The 13801-nt window shown below is 41.5% G+C and overlaps 1 protein-coding gene across 2 annotated transcripts in view; it reads left to right on the top strand.

The window, feature by feature from the left end:
• eya1 (EYA transcriptional coactivator and phosphatase 1) overlaps positions 1-13801 on the top strand; it is a 186772-nt gene that overhangs the window by 85504 nt on the left and 87467 nt on the right. For both annotated transcript variants that reach the window (XM_059982790.1, XM_059982788.1), the window contains 2 exons: positions 2007-2149; positions 2620-2703. In XM_059982790.1, the coding sequence (XP_059838773.1) occupies positions 2007-2149; positions 2620-2703 (227 nt within the window). The remainder of the gene's footprint in view (positions 1-2006; positions 2150-2619; positions 2704-13801) is intronic.

Here is a 13801-nt window from a genome sequence, read left to right as displayed (position 1 = left end):
TGCCAGAGAAATAACATTTACTGTGTTTACTAGTGTCTTCCCATTCTTCATTCAAGTAGTCTTGAGCTTTACAGCTAACACATGGTATAACTCAGCATTTCAAAGTGGGCCTCATAACATATCTGTCCCTCGAAGTAGGATAAATACTTTGTATCATTACCATTAACCATGATAATATTAGATTTACTTATTTGATACCAATCATACTGGTTTGCATCAAATCACATTTAAGCTAATTTATTGACGTTCTATAGACATTTTTTATCAGATTCCAGCAATTCAAATGTGCATAAAATGGAAACATTGATATCCCAGAGTAATTCCACTTTATATATCAAAGTAGGCTGATGGCTTGAGATGGGGCAAAACTGTTAATCCAAGCAAAGGAAAACTGTGACCCATTTGAATGGTTCTCCACCCATGCTTTCTGTCTCTTTTCTGCCAAGAGAATGTGTGCAAACGTGCACTTTGTTTCTGAGAGCACAGTACAGGTGACAACTGTGTTACTGGTGTGGGGGCTGCATTTGTAAAAAGTGGGGTCCACATTGACAAAAGTAAATTCTGTGTTTATTCTAGATATTCTCCACATAATTTCATAAGGTTGACTCCATATCCCGGATTTTTTGGGAGTGATTTGTGAATTCTGTAAATGCAAATTCCATTGCCCAAACTGCCATATCAGAAGAGCTCTCTGTACGACATGTCCTTAAATTTGGGCCTTCTGAAATCACTAAATCTGATTTTGAAGAATAAACTGATTTTATAATGATTTATATGCCTTGCATTTAAAACTATTTTAGAGCAAATTTGCAGTATAGTTACAGAGGTGTAGGCAGAAAATAAAGAAATGGCCCAGTAGTCCATGTCTTTCTGATGATGTTCCTATGACGATCTGGGTTCCTGACGATCCTAAAGATGGATATCTGACAATACAGCTAGAATAGGAAGCTGCATTATACACTTTGTCTGTTTGAGGCCTTGTCCTCACAATCTTCACATTCACAAGTGAGAAAGCAACTGTAAAACTACAATAACACTTAGAGTTAAATCTTTGTTATAACAGGGGCTCCCAACATTTTTAATGCCGTGAGCCCCTATGATTAACAAGGGGGTCTGTGGATCCCAGGTTGGGAACCCCTGTGCTGTAGTTAAATTGATGAGTTAAATAAAAAGTTGAAATTTTTCAAAGATCTGTCATATTAAGAAGTATACAGAACTTACCCTGATAGTTTGAATCTGAAGACTAATTTAGTAATTACTTTCCAAAATGTGGTCGCCACATCAGAAGGATGTGGAAACCATAGAAAGGGTGCAGAGGAGATTTACAAGGATGTTGCCTAGATTGGGGAGCATGCCGTATGAGAATAGGTTGAGTGAACTCAGCCATTTTACCTTGGAGCGACGGAGGATGAGAGGTGACCTGATGGAAATGTACAAGATAATGAGAGGCATTGATCATGTGGATAGTCAGAGGCTTTTGCCCAGGGCTGAAATGGCTAACACGAGAGGGCACAGTTTTAAAGTGCTTGGAAATAGGTACAGAGGAGATGTCAGGGGTAAGTTTTTCATGCAGAGAGTGGAAAGTGTGCGGAATGGGCTGCCGGCGACGGTGGTGGAGGTAGTTATGTTAGGGTCTTTTAAGAGACTCCTGGATAGGTACATGGAGCTTAGAAAAATAGAGGGCTATGGGTAACCATAGATAATTTCTAAGGCAAGGACATGTCTGGCACAGCTTTGTGGGCCGAAGGGCCTGCATTGTGCTGTAGGCTTTCTATGTTTCTATGTTCCTAATACAGAAAGTAGAGTATCACAGGAATGTATTTAACATTCATCTGTTAATATTACAAACCTAATTTTGTCTTTATCACCAAAAAAAAAGAATCCTCTACGTTATCCACCATATTAATGCCTGGTTGTAAGTTTATTCTCTCTTAAGATGCAGCAAACACACTTGTATAAAAACCCTTCAAGTGAAGGAGGAAGGTGAAAGTCAGTTTGCATTTCAGGTGAATTCGGTACCATCCACAGTCCATCCGCAACCATCAAAGATTCAGAGTCGGATCGGTTACGTAGAGCTTCAGATGGAAAATCACGTGGCCGGGGTAGGAGAAATAATAACCCGTCTCCTCCTCCAGACAGTGACCTTGAGGTAAGACTGATATCTGGATGCCATTAAGAGTGAAACGTTGAAGTGATGTATGAGCACAAATAAATGCTCCACTTCCTAACATCATAATGATCTTCAGCTGATAATAAAAGATTTGAATTGTTTAAAATCTTTTTGCTTCCACAGAAGCAGTTTATTGTATTGATGTTTTAATGCTAATTCTCTTGACGAACGATCTGTTAACTGAATGAATTAGTTAATACAATGCAATCTGGTAACCACCAAGCACTAAGTTCCCATCACCTGCATGCATTACCTCATTTGATAAGTGGCTTAACAATAGATTAGGCTGGTCTCAGGCTTTGACTTTAAGTCTTTTGGTGAGTAATGTAGAAACCTGGGTCATGACATAGTAGCACTTAACAACAACTCCCCCAGGTTTTATGATTATTGATTGAGGTATCCTTTTACAATATGCAGAGGACAACATTGATTTCTTTGTCTTTTCACAGCGAGTGTTCATATGGGACCTGGATGAAACTATCATTGTTTTTCACTCTTTGCTCACAGGGTCCTACGCCAATAGATATGGACGGGTAAGTACCAAACAAAGTGACTGTGCACTTTTAGATTATTTTTTTCTGAAGAATGTCTCATTGAGAAATATGATGAGTGTTAGATTTTATTGAAAGTTTGTCATCATTGGAAGTTTATTTCATGATTACGTATAAATTTTAGGGATAACCATATTTGGCAGAAACATTTAAAAAAGGTTCCAAAGTAGTTATGAGTTATGTGTGATGGGTTTGGTCTCTTACTGAATTCCTACTGTGATTTTTGAACAAATGTTTGCCTTGCTTTTGAAAGGATTACCTTATCTTCTTATGGAACTACATTTCTCATTGATTTACCTCTAAGAAAACAATATTATATAGGATATAAAAATGGAAAATGTGGACATAATAAAGTTAACGAGGAAGAGATTTGCATCAAAGTCTATGCTGCCTACCCCTTTGTCATATTTACAGCCCAGAACTTTGCTGGGTGGTCTGCCCAGTATTATTCTTACGATGATTTTATGTAGTTGTTTGATAAAACTGAGACACCATTTCAGGGGGCAGTTAAGAGTTGCAAAGCAGACCAGTCAACACAGTTCCCTTGTCCAAAAGACATGAGAAACAAGCAGATTTTTATGGAACACGGCATCAGTGTTCTGAGCACGACTTCAGGCAGTTTGCTGAGTAACATATGGCCAGGGATAGTGCCACTTCTATTGCCCAACTAAAATCAGGGTCAAAATTAGGAACATTCTGGTTATAGTTTTATGATAGGATGAATGAGGGTAGTACTTCATGAAAAACATGATATAACCATAATACTGATTACATATTGCACACCGCTTCCACTTTTTACCTTCATTAACTTTACTGGCTCTAGAGCAGTCATTAATATGCCACCTGTTTGACGTTGATTTATTGACAAAAAAAATTTTCTCCCCAGATTTTAATCTGCATCATTGAAAATATTTGAATGGCTCTTGAATGTGTTTGCTTATACAGTACACATCACTGCAGCTGGTTTCTCTACTGAATCCAAAGTAAATACCATAATAACGCTGGTTTGAAGGTGTGCAGGAGTGGTCGAGAAGTTGCCAGTGCAGTAAGAGTCAGCTTTTAAGGATAGTAAGGTCAATTTGCATGCATAGCTGAAGGGAAAATACTGAGGATTCTACAGGTTTGAAATTAAACAGGAAATACTGAGTAGGTCAGATAGCACCTGTAAAGAGAGAGAAAACAGAGGTATTATTTCATATTGATAGTTTTTTTAAAAAAATAAGTCAATGATGTGTGCTGTTAACATAATAAAATGACTCCAGCCTTTCAAAAGAGGATGATCAAATAATGTCTAATTCTGAGTGACGTGAGAAGAAATAGCAACTTTAAAAGAATGTCTAAAATGATGAGATGGGGAAGGTTGAGGTGAAGTTGCTAAGGCAGCGGGTAGTGCTGCAGAGGTCAGATTCTGATCCTCAGGTGCAGTTGATGCAGAGCTCCCTCTGGGTGATTTTGTTTCCTCCTTCAGAGAAAAAGAAATTCTTGTGGGTTAAGAGGCTACTATATATTGCCCCTCCCTCCAGTGTAGATGGATGGGAAGAGAATGGGGGGCAGAGATGGGAAATGAGACAGATGGGCTTGTACTGAGAGCCAGCATTAACCTGTTCAGCCAGGTAGTCTCCCTCTGAATTGTAAAGAAATACAAGAAATATAATGATCGGTGAAATCAATTATTGTGTAAGGACCAGTGAAAATCAAAACTGAGCAAATGCACAGAATTGGACGGGTGCAGACATTTAAGGGCTTGTAGACCTGGAGGAGGTGAAAATGATCAGAAAATGTGGGGCATCTAGAGGTTTGAAAACTAGATTAAGGAGTTTACAATTAGGTGTTGCTGAATCTGAAGACTGAGCTAACATGTGTGATTCATGATGGGACTCAGTGTGAGCATGAGTCCAACTGTAGATGTGCTTAGTTTGTGGGAGTGCAGAATGAAGGGAACGAGCAATGGAAATAGATGTATTTAAGGGTAGCAAACAAGTGAGTGGAGATTCAGCAGCAGGTAAGCTTAGACAGAAGAAGCTAATGTTACAGAGTTGAAAAGGTGAATGTTGGAGGCTTTGGCAATGGCCAAGAAATTTTTGAGGCTGAAAGCGATCCCTCGCTGAAATGGGACACCGGGATGTAAATGGTGTAGTTCTGCCTCTGATTATAACTAGATAGATTGATGGAGTCAGCAGATAGAGAACTGAGTTTGTGACCGAGTTCTAAACAAATATCAGCATTGTCAACATTGTTATTTCCTACATGCAATTTAAGTCTTAGATCTTTAGTGTGCTAGATTTGAGTTGTCAGGCAGGACCATTTGTTGAACAAGCTCACCTCCTGAGTTATTTAGTATCAAGCCTATACATATATATCACTAACAGCATGTCTTTGCAATTTTATTGAAAAAAAGGTTGAGTTCCTTACCTTTGAAACCGTCAGCCCCCCAAACCGGTTCAGTCTTGGATACAAAGTACACTTATTGCCACATACAACCTTGAGACTTGTCTTCTTGAAGGCAGCCCCAAAACAAAGAAATACATAGAACCCACACAGCAAAGACCATCAAACACCTAAAGAGCAGAAAAAAGAGAACAAGCCATAAGACCATCAAACCATAAGAGATAGGAGCAGGATTAGGCCATTCAGCCCATTGACTCTGCTCCTCCATTTCATCATGCTGATCCATTTACCCTCTCAACCTCATTCTCCTGCCTCTTCCCCATAACCTTTCATGTAACTATGAAAATGGACAAGGGAGAGCCAGTGGATGTAGTGTACCTGGACTTCCAGAAAGCTTTTGATAAAGTCCCACATAGGAGATTAGTGGGCAAAATTAGGGCACATGGTATTGGGGGCAGAGTACTGACATGGATTGAAAATTGGCTGGCTGACAGGAAACAAAGAGTAGTGATTAACGGGTCCCTTTCGGAATGGCAGGCTGTGACTAGTGGGGTACCGCAAGGTTCAGTGCTGGGATCGCAGCTGTTTACAATATACATTAATGATTTAGATGAAGGGATTAAAAGTAACATTAGCAAATTTGCTGATGACACAAAGCTGGGTGGCAGTGTGAAATGTCAGGAGGATGTTATGAGAATGCAGGGTGACTTGGACAGGTTGGGTAAGTGGGCAAATGTACGGCAGATGCAGTTTAATGTGGATAAATGTGAGGTTATCCACTTTGGTGGCAAGAACAGGAAGGCAGATTACTATCTAAATGGAGTCAAGTTAGGAAAAGGGGAAGTACAACGAGATCTAGGTGTTCTTGTACATCAGTCAATGAAAGCAAGCATGCAAGTACAGCAGGCAGTGAAGAAAGCTAATGGCATGCTGGCTTTTATAACAAGAGGAATTGAGTATAGGAGTAAAGAGGTCCTTCTGCAGCTGTACAGGGCCCTGGTGAGACCACACCTAGAGTATTGTGGGCAGTTTTGTTCTCCAAATTTGAGGAAGGACATTTTTGCTATTGAGGGAGTGCAGTGTAGGTTCACAAGGTTAATTCCCGGAATGGCGAGACTGTCATATATTGAAAGATTGGAGCGACTGGGCTTGTATACACTGGAATTTAGAAGGATGAGAGGGGATCTGATTGAAACATATAAGATTATTAAGGGATTGGACACACTGGAGGCAGGAAGCATGTTCCCGCTGATGGGTGAGTCCAGAACTAGAGGCCACAGTTTAAGAATAAGGGGTAGGCCATTTAGAACAGAGATGCTGAAAAACTTTTTCACCCAGAGAGTTGTGGATATGTGGAATGCTCTGCCCCAGAAGGCTGTGGAGGCCAAGTCTCTGGATGCATTCAAGAGAGAGTTAGATAGAGCTCTTATAGATGGCGGGGTCAAGAGATATGGGGAGAAGGCAGGAACGGGGTACTGATTGTGGATGATCAGCCATGATCACAATGAATGGCGGTGCTGGCTAGGAGGGCCAAATGGCCAACTCCTGCACCTACTGTCTATTGTCTATTGTCCTGACTAATCAAGAACCTATCAAACTCTGTCTTAAATGCACTGCACAACTGACCAGCACAGCTGCCTGTGGCAATGAATTCCACAGATTCACCACACTCTGGCTAAAGAAATTCCTTCTCATCTCTGTTCTAAACGGTGGTCCCTCTATTCTGAGATTGTGCCCTCTGGTCCAAGATTCATCCACTATAAGAAACATTCCCTCCACATTCACTCAGTCTAGGCCTTTCAACATTCAATTGATTCCACTCCCCCCACCATGCTTCTAAATTCCAGCAAGTACAGGCCCAGAGCTGTCAAATGTGTGACAACCTTTTCATTCCCAGGATTGTACTCATGAGCCTCCTCTAAACCACTCCAATGTCAACACATCCATTCTTAGATAAAGGGCCTAAAACTGCTCATGATCAAGTGAGGCTTCACCAGTGCCTTATAAGGCAGTATTGCATCCTTGCTTTTGTGTTCCAATCCTCCCCAAATGAATATTACCATTGCGTTTACCTACGTTACCACCGGCTCAACCTACAAGCTAACCTTTAGGGAATTCTGCAGGAGCACTCCCAAATCCCTCTGCACCTCAGATTTTTAAAATTTTCTCCTTGTTTAGAAAATAGTGTGTGCTTTTATTCCTTCTCCCAAACTACATGACCATACACTTCCCGAAACCGTATTCCATCTGCCATTCCTTTGCCTACTCTCCTAAGGTGTCAAGTCTTTCCGCAACCTCCCTGTTATCTCAACTCTACCTATCACTCCACCTACCTTCATATCATCCAAAAAGCCATCAATTCCGTCAACCATATAGTTGGCATGTAGCATAAAAGGATGCAGTACCAACACAGACCCCTGCAGAATACCACTAGTAACCGGCAGCCAATCAGAAAGTGCAACTTTTATTCCCGCTATTTGTCTCCTACCAATCTGCCATATCTCTATCCATACCAGTATCTTTCCTGTAATACCACGGACTCTTATCTTGTTCAGCAGACTCATGCACAACACCTTGTCCAAGTACTCAACATTCACAAGATTCGCCTTTGTCAACCATTCTTGTTATTTCCTCACAGAATTCCAACAAATTTGTCAGGCAAGATATTCCCTTAAGGAAACCATGCTGGCTTTCACCCATTTTATCATGTGTCTCCAAGTACCCTGAGACCTTGTCCTTAATAACTGACTCCAACATCTCTGAACCACTGAGGTCAGGCTAACTCGCCTATAAATTCCTTTCTTCTGCCTTCTCCCTTCTTGAAGAGTGGAGTGACATTTGCAATTTTTCAGGCATCTGAAACCACATCAAAATCTAGTAATCCATGAAAGGTCATTACTATTGCCTCCATAGTTTCTTCAGCTACCTTCTGAAGAACCCTGGGGTGTCGTCTATCTAGTTGAAGTAACTTGTAGATCTTCTGAACTTTCAGCTTCTTAAGCATCTACTCCCTAGTAATAGCAACTGCATTCACTTCTTCCCTTTGACAGGCTTGAACTTCCAGCATACTGCTATTGTCTTCCACGGTGAAGTGTAATGCAAAATGCTTATTCAGTTCATCTTGTCCCCCATTACTACCTCTCCAGCATCAGTTTCCTGTGCTCTGGTATCTACTCTCACTTTTCTTTTACTCTTTGTCTATCTGAAAAAAACTTGGTATCCTCTTTGATATTATTGGCTAGTTTAGCTTCATATTTCATCTTTTAACTCCTTATGGCTTTTTAGTTGTCTTTTGTTGGTTTTTAAAAACTTCCTAATCCTCTAACTTCCCACTAATCTTTGCTCCGTTATCTATCCTGTCTTTCGCTTTTATGTTGTCTTTGACTTCCCTTGTCATCATCCTGCCTTTTAGAATACCTCTTTTTCTGTGGGATGTATCCAGTTCATTACACAACACCCAATCCCGAAAAGCCTTTCCACTAGTGGGCTCAACCACAAGCTGCTCTAAAAAGCCACCTCATAGGCATTTTTCAAATTCTGTCTCTTGCGATCCAGTAGCAGCTAGATTTTCCCAATCTACCTGCGTACTGGAATACCCCATGACTATCAGAACATTGCCTTTTGATGTGCCTTTTCTATCTCCCATTGTACCCACATCCTGGCTCCTGTTCATGGACCTGAATATATAACTCCCATCAGGGTCTTTTTACCCTTGCAGTTTCTTCAATCTTCCCACAAGGATTCAACATCTTCTGATCCTATGTTACCTCTTTTTAAGGATTTGATCTCATTTTTTACCAACAGAGCTACCCCATTTCCTCTACCTACCTGCCTGTCCTTTTCATACAATATGTGTCCTTGGATGTTAAACTCCCAACTCTGACCTTCTTTCAGCCACAGCTCAGTGGTGCCTACAACATTATACCTGTCAATTGCTAACTGCACTCCAAGATCATCTCCCTTATTCCATATTCCACATGCATTCAACTATCACACCTTGTCCTGTATTCACCACAGTTTTGCCCTATCATCTGCCTGACTTTCCTCATAGTTTCACTACACACTGCACCTACTTGTATACCATCTGCCCTATCCTCACCCCTATCAGTCCAGTTCCCATCCTCCAGCCAATTTAGTTGAAACCCTGCCCAAGAGCTCTGGAAAAATCTGCAGCAAGGATATTGGTCCCCCTCGGGTTCAGGTGTAATCGCTCTCTTTCATACAGGTAGTATCTTCCCCAGAAGAGATACCAGTGATCCAGAAATCTGAAGCCCTGCCCCCACAACACTTCCTCAGCCACACATTCATCTGCCAAATCATCCTATTCTTATGTTCACTGGCACAAGGCACAGGCAGGAATCCACAGATTACTAATCTTGAGGTTTTGCTTTTCATCTTTGTACCTAACTCACTATATTCCCTCTTCAGGACCTCATCTCTTTTCCTACTTGTATCATTAATAACCACATGCACCACAGCATCTGGCTGTTCACCCTTCCCCTTTAGAATGCTTGGACCCAACCCGAGATGTCCCTGACCCTGGAACCTGGGAGGCAACATGCTGTCCGGGTGTCCCTTTCGCATCCACTGAATCTCATGTCTACTCCTCTAACTATGGAATCCCCAATCAATACTGCAATCCACTTCTCACCCCTTCCCTTCTGAGCCATCGGTCCTGACTCAGTTCCTGAGACCTGATTGCTTCGTTTCCCCCTCAACAGTATTCAGAGTGGTATAGTTATTATTGAGGGGAACCACCACAGGGAAACTCTGCACTGGCTGCTCATTTCCATTCCCTCTTCTGACAGTCACCCAGGCACCTGCCTCCTGCAACTTAGAGATGACTACCCCTCTATAGCTCCTATCCATTACCTGCTCATTCGCCCAAATGAGCCAAAGATTATCAGGATGCAGCCCCAGTTCCTTAACACATTCTCTGAGGAGCTGCAGCTCAGTACACCCGACACAGATATGGTTAACTGGAAGGCTGGAGGTCTCCCAGAACGCCCACATCTCACACAAAGAACACAACACAGCTCCTGGAGCCATTCCCATGGCACTAATTATGCACTAAAAGACAAAGAATGAAGAGGAAGCTTGCATCACCCAAGCCTGTTGAGCCAAAGCCTCCCCACTCTAACACTGGTACGCTCCTACAATAGCCAAGCCACTTGTTCCCACCTTATCTTTATTTGCCCTTGCTAATGAATCGCAATACGATTGGGGTGGAGGTAAAAGTGAAAGCACATGAACATTACTTTTTAAATCCTCATCCCTACCTGTGTGGAGCCTCCTCTATCAATCCGATTGGGCCACTGAAAATAAATTGAGCAAACACTTAAAAAAGTAAATAAGTAACACAGAGAACACAAACCACAGAATCTTTGAAAGTGAGTCCACTGCCACGGAGCCATTTCAGTGCTGCAGCCAGTCCAGAAGCCTGTTCAGTTCACGGAGCAGTTCAGTAGTGAGCTGAACAACGGCTCATTGCTTACCCTCAGCCTTGATGCTTTGATCTTTTTAATCAGGCTCAGCACTTAAATTGGCTAAATATGGGTTAATTTTCTGCTCTTGTGCCCAGGCCCTGCCACTTCAATCCAGACCAAAATTTCAATCTGGTCCCAAGTCCACTTCATAGCAACGACCACCTTGGCCATACTTGTACCCTTGAGAGTCCAGTTTGTATCCTTCCTGATTCTGCAAAAACGCCAGGCCATACAGGCATCTGAAAAGCACAGCTCCCAAAGGGAAACTACAAACTATTGATTCCATTGATTGTAGTCCAGAAAAAGTATAATTAATAGAATAATTAGTAGCTTTGTTTGCTGCCCATAAAATATCACTGTGTTTTGCCATTGTGACTTAGCCTGAAGAGGGTTGCTGGCAGCAAGAATAGCAATCAAACTGATTTGTTGATAATCAGCAATATTGCAACAAATGCAGAACAGTGCTTGGAAAATTAGAGATGTCTGCCTCCCAGTCATTCTGTTAGCTTTCTTTTCATTAGAGAAACCAGCATTTATAGAAATTATTCATAATCTTTTCAGACCAGGTACAGTATGTATACATATGTGAGTTCAGTTAGGTGTGCTAAGAAGGTTATGAACTTGGATTTTACTGGTAAACTGTAGCAGTTCTACATTTACTGTCTACCTACCTCAGTCTTGCCAACTAAGCTCTTGGTAATTTGCTAGCTGCATTACTCTGTTCGTCGTCTCATGGGGTTCAGCAGCAGAACCAGATCTTGCTGAGATTCTGCACCATTTGTCCTGAGGAATCTGCGCTTGCAACCTTTAAGCTCATGATTTTAAATGGGCAGCGCAGAGATTTGGAGAAAATTAAGGTGATTTCCTTGTAAAATTCTTTTATCTAATTTTATTTTAATTTGGAACTATTTATGTAACTGAGGCGTTCAAGAATTTCATAGCGCTTTGCCACCTGGCGATGGTTTCCTGAGGAGTTGCATGGGAGGATCCTGTGTGGCTACCATGCCACTCTAACACATCTTTTGAGGCCCTACCTCACTCTTGGTCTGTCCAGACAAGCAAAATTAGCCTCCAGGTTCATCTAAGATAGACACAAAGTACACTGCAGATGCTGGGGTCAAAGCAACACGTACAACAAGCTGGAGGAACTCAGTAGGTCGGGCAGCATCCATGGAAACAAGCAGTCAACGTTTCGGGCCGAGACCCTTCATCCAGACCCTGACAAAGGGTCTTGGCCTGAAACATTGACTGCTCGTTTCCACGGATGCTGCCCGACCTGCTGAGTTCCTCCAGCTCGTTGTACGTGTTGCTCAGCTAAGGTAGTGTGGGACAAGGCATGACCAGAGGCTTGGACATGAGTACTGGGCCTATGGCAGAAAAAAGTCGGTGGTCAATGTTTCCAACAACAAAACCATCTGCCTGCTTGTTCAAATTCACAGAATAAAGTTCAGAAGTATTGGTCATCATTCTGACTTACTGAGCCATTAATTGTATTCCTTTCCAAGCATTCTTTTGTTTGGAAATCCTCAACCTGCTCACTCATTAATTTTATGCCTTTGTTTTGATGTGAACCCTTAGCTGATTCGGTGGTGTTTATTTACTTTGTGTTGGTCATGCATACTGAGAAAATGGGAACCCAGGACACTGCAGTCTCATTTCATTGAACTAAGCTGCAAACCCCCTGTCGAGACCAGGTCCTTTTAAAAAAAAAATCCCAATTTATATTCGCCTAAAATAAATCAAAATAAGACAAAGAAACATCACAGTTATGATTTGATCAGATTTCATTTTCACAAAATTTGGAAGGCAGACGTATGCCAGAGCAGTGGATACCTCGAAGAGCAAACACCTGAAATAGAATTGCATGGATGCTTAAATCCAAACTTCCCTTCAGTTCTCTTTGTGCACCAGTTCACGCAGGAACCCTGACACACCCAGTAAGTATCCAGCAGTATTCCGCATATGATTGGATACCATTTCCATAATTTTCGGTCACGCAAACATGGTCTGCATAATCTGAGTTGTTCTGGCAGAGGTAGGCTCTCAAAGACCACTTCAGGGTGACTTAAAGTAAACCGTCAGCCTTCTGTCACCAGCCCGACGACAATTGGCAAACTTTTCTCAGCTAAGAACCCCACTCCGAACAAAGCTCATTCCCTATTCTCTTGACTCACCTATTGCCATGTCTAATCAACAATCTCTGACACCTGATCCTTATCCTGACTTGGTAGAACTTGCACAATGTGACTCATCAGCCTCTTATTGAGCCTTCCACTCCCGCTCTGACTTTATGTATTCTGGACAGTTGAATTTAGTTTTACTGTGAGAATCATGCTTTCTTCTGCATATTTTGTCTTCAGTGACATTTATTGGAAAGATTAAATTGCAATGGGATCGATTATCTTAGAATGAACTTCTCGTAAGCAGTTACTGTCATATTTTAGATCTTTGTTCATCCAAAACTGACAAGATTAGGCCAATGCCGTTGCTTCCAGGAACCAGAAAAGTTACTTATTGGCTCTGATAGCACTCACACTTCATTGGTGGCCTTTTGGATGAGGATGGCAAAAAGGTGACATGCACCTAGGAATGTGCTCCAGAAAAGCTGGTACTTAGGAAAAGACTTAAGGAAAAAAGTTCTGAAAAGCTGGGTTCAAACAAGTTCATTTTAACAGGTCATTTTTCAATGCAGGATTGTTCAATTTAGTGGTAAGTCTTATGTTGGCAAAGCTGATCATTTTGTATTAGCCATTTTAGATACAATGCCTTGTGGGTAATACAGCAGCTTAAACGTAATGTTCTGCCGACAATTGCTTCTTGCTGTGGATTGAGAACTATAAATAGGATAGATTCATCTGTTATGTTTATCATTTATCTTGATGGACACCAGCAATTCTTGAACATGAACCTGACAGTTCAAACCAGCTGCATGATGATTGGATTTTGGAGGCTGGGGAAAGGGTTGGCAGTCTGCAGATAGCACTGATGACTGTAGACAGGTGCACAACCTGAGAAGCAGCTGCAGCCTGACATTTTCTTGCATGATTGCATCTGCAAATTTCCTGTTGAGTTAGTGCTTCTAGGAGAAAGACACCTTGTACTTGATAAGCAGTAAGTGGATTTGTAATATTTATCATGAAAATATATACCTGCTGGTAAGAATTTTATGAGAATCTACTGGTCTACAAATTCTCAAGGATTTTTAC

Source organism: Hypanus sabinus, chromosome 1 (genome assembly GCF_030144855.1).
Source record: "Hypanus sabinus isolate sHypSab1 chromosome 1, sHypSab1.hap1, whole genome shotgun sequence".
NCBI classification, from domain to species: Eukaryota; Metazoa; Chordata; class Chondrichthyes; order Myliobatiformes; family Dasyatidae; genus Hypanus; species Hypanus sabinus.
The sequence above is the reverse complement of the archived record's forward strand: the minus strand, read 5'-3'. Positions and strand labels throughout refer to the sequence as shown.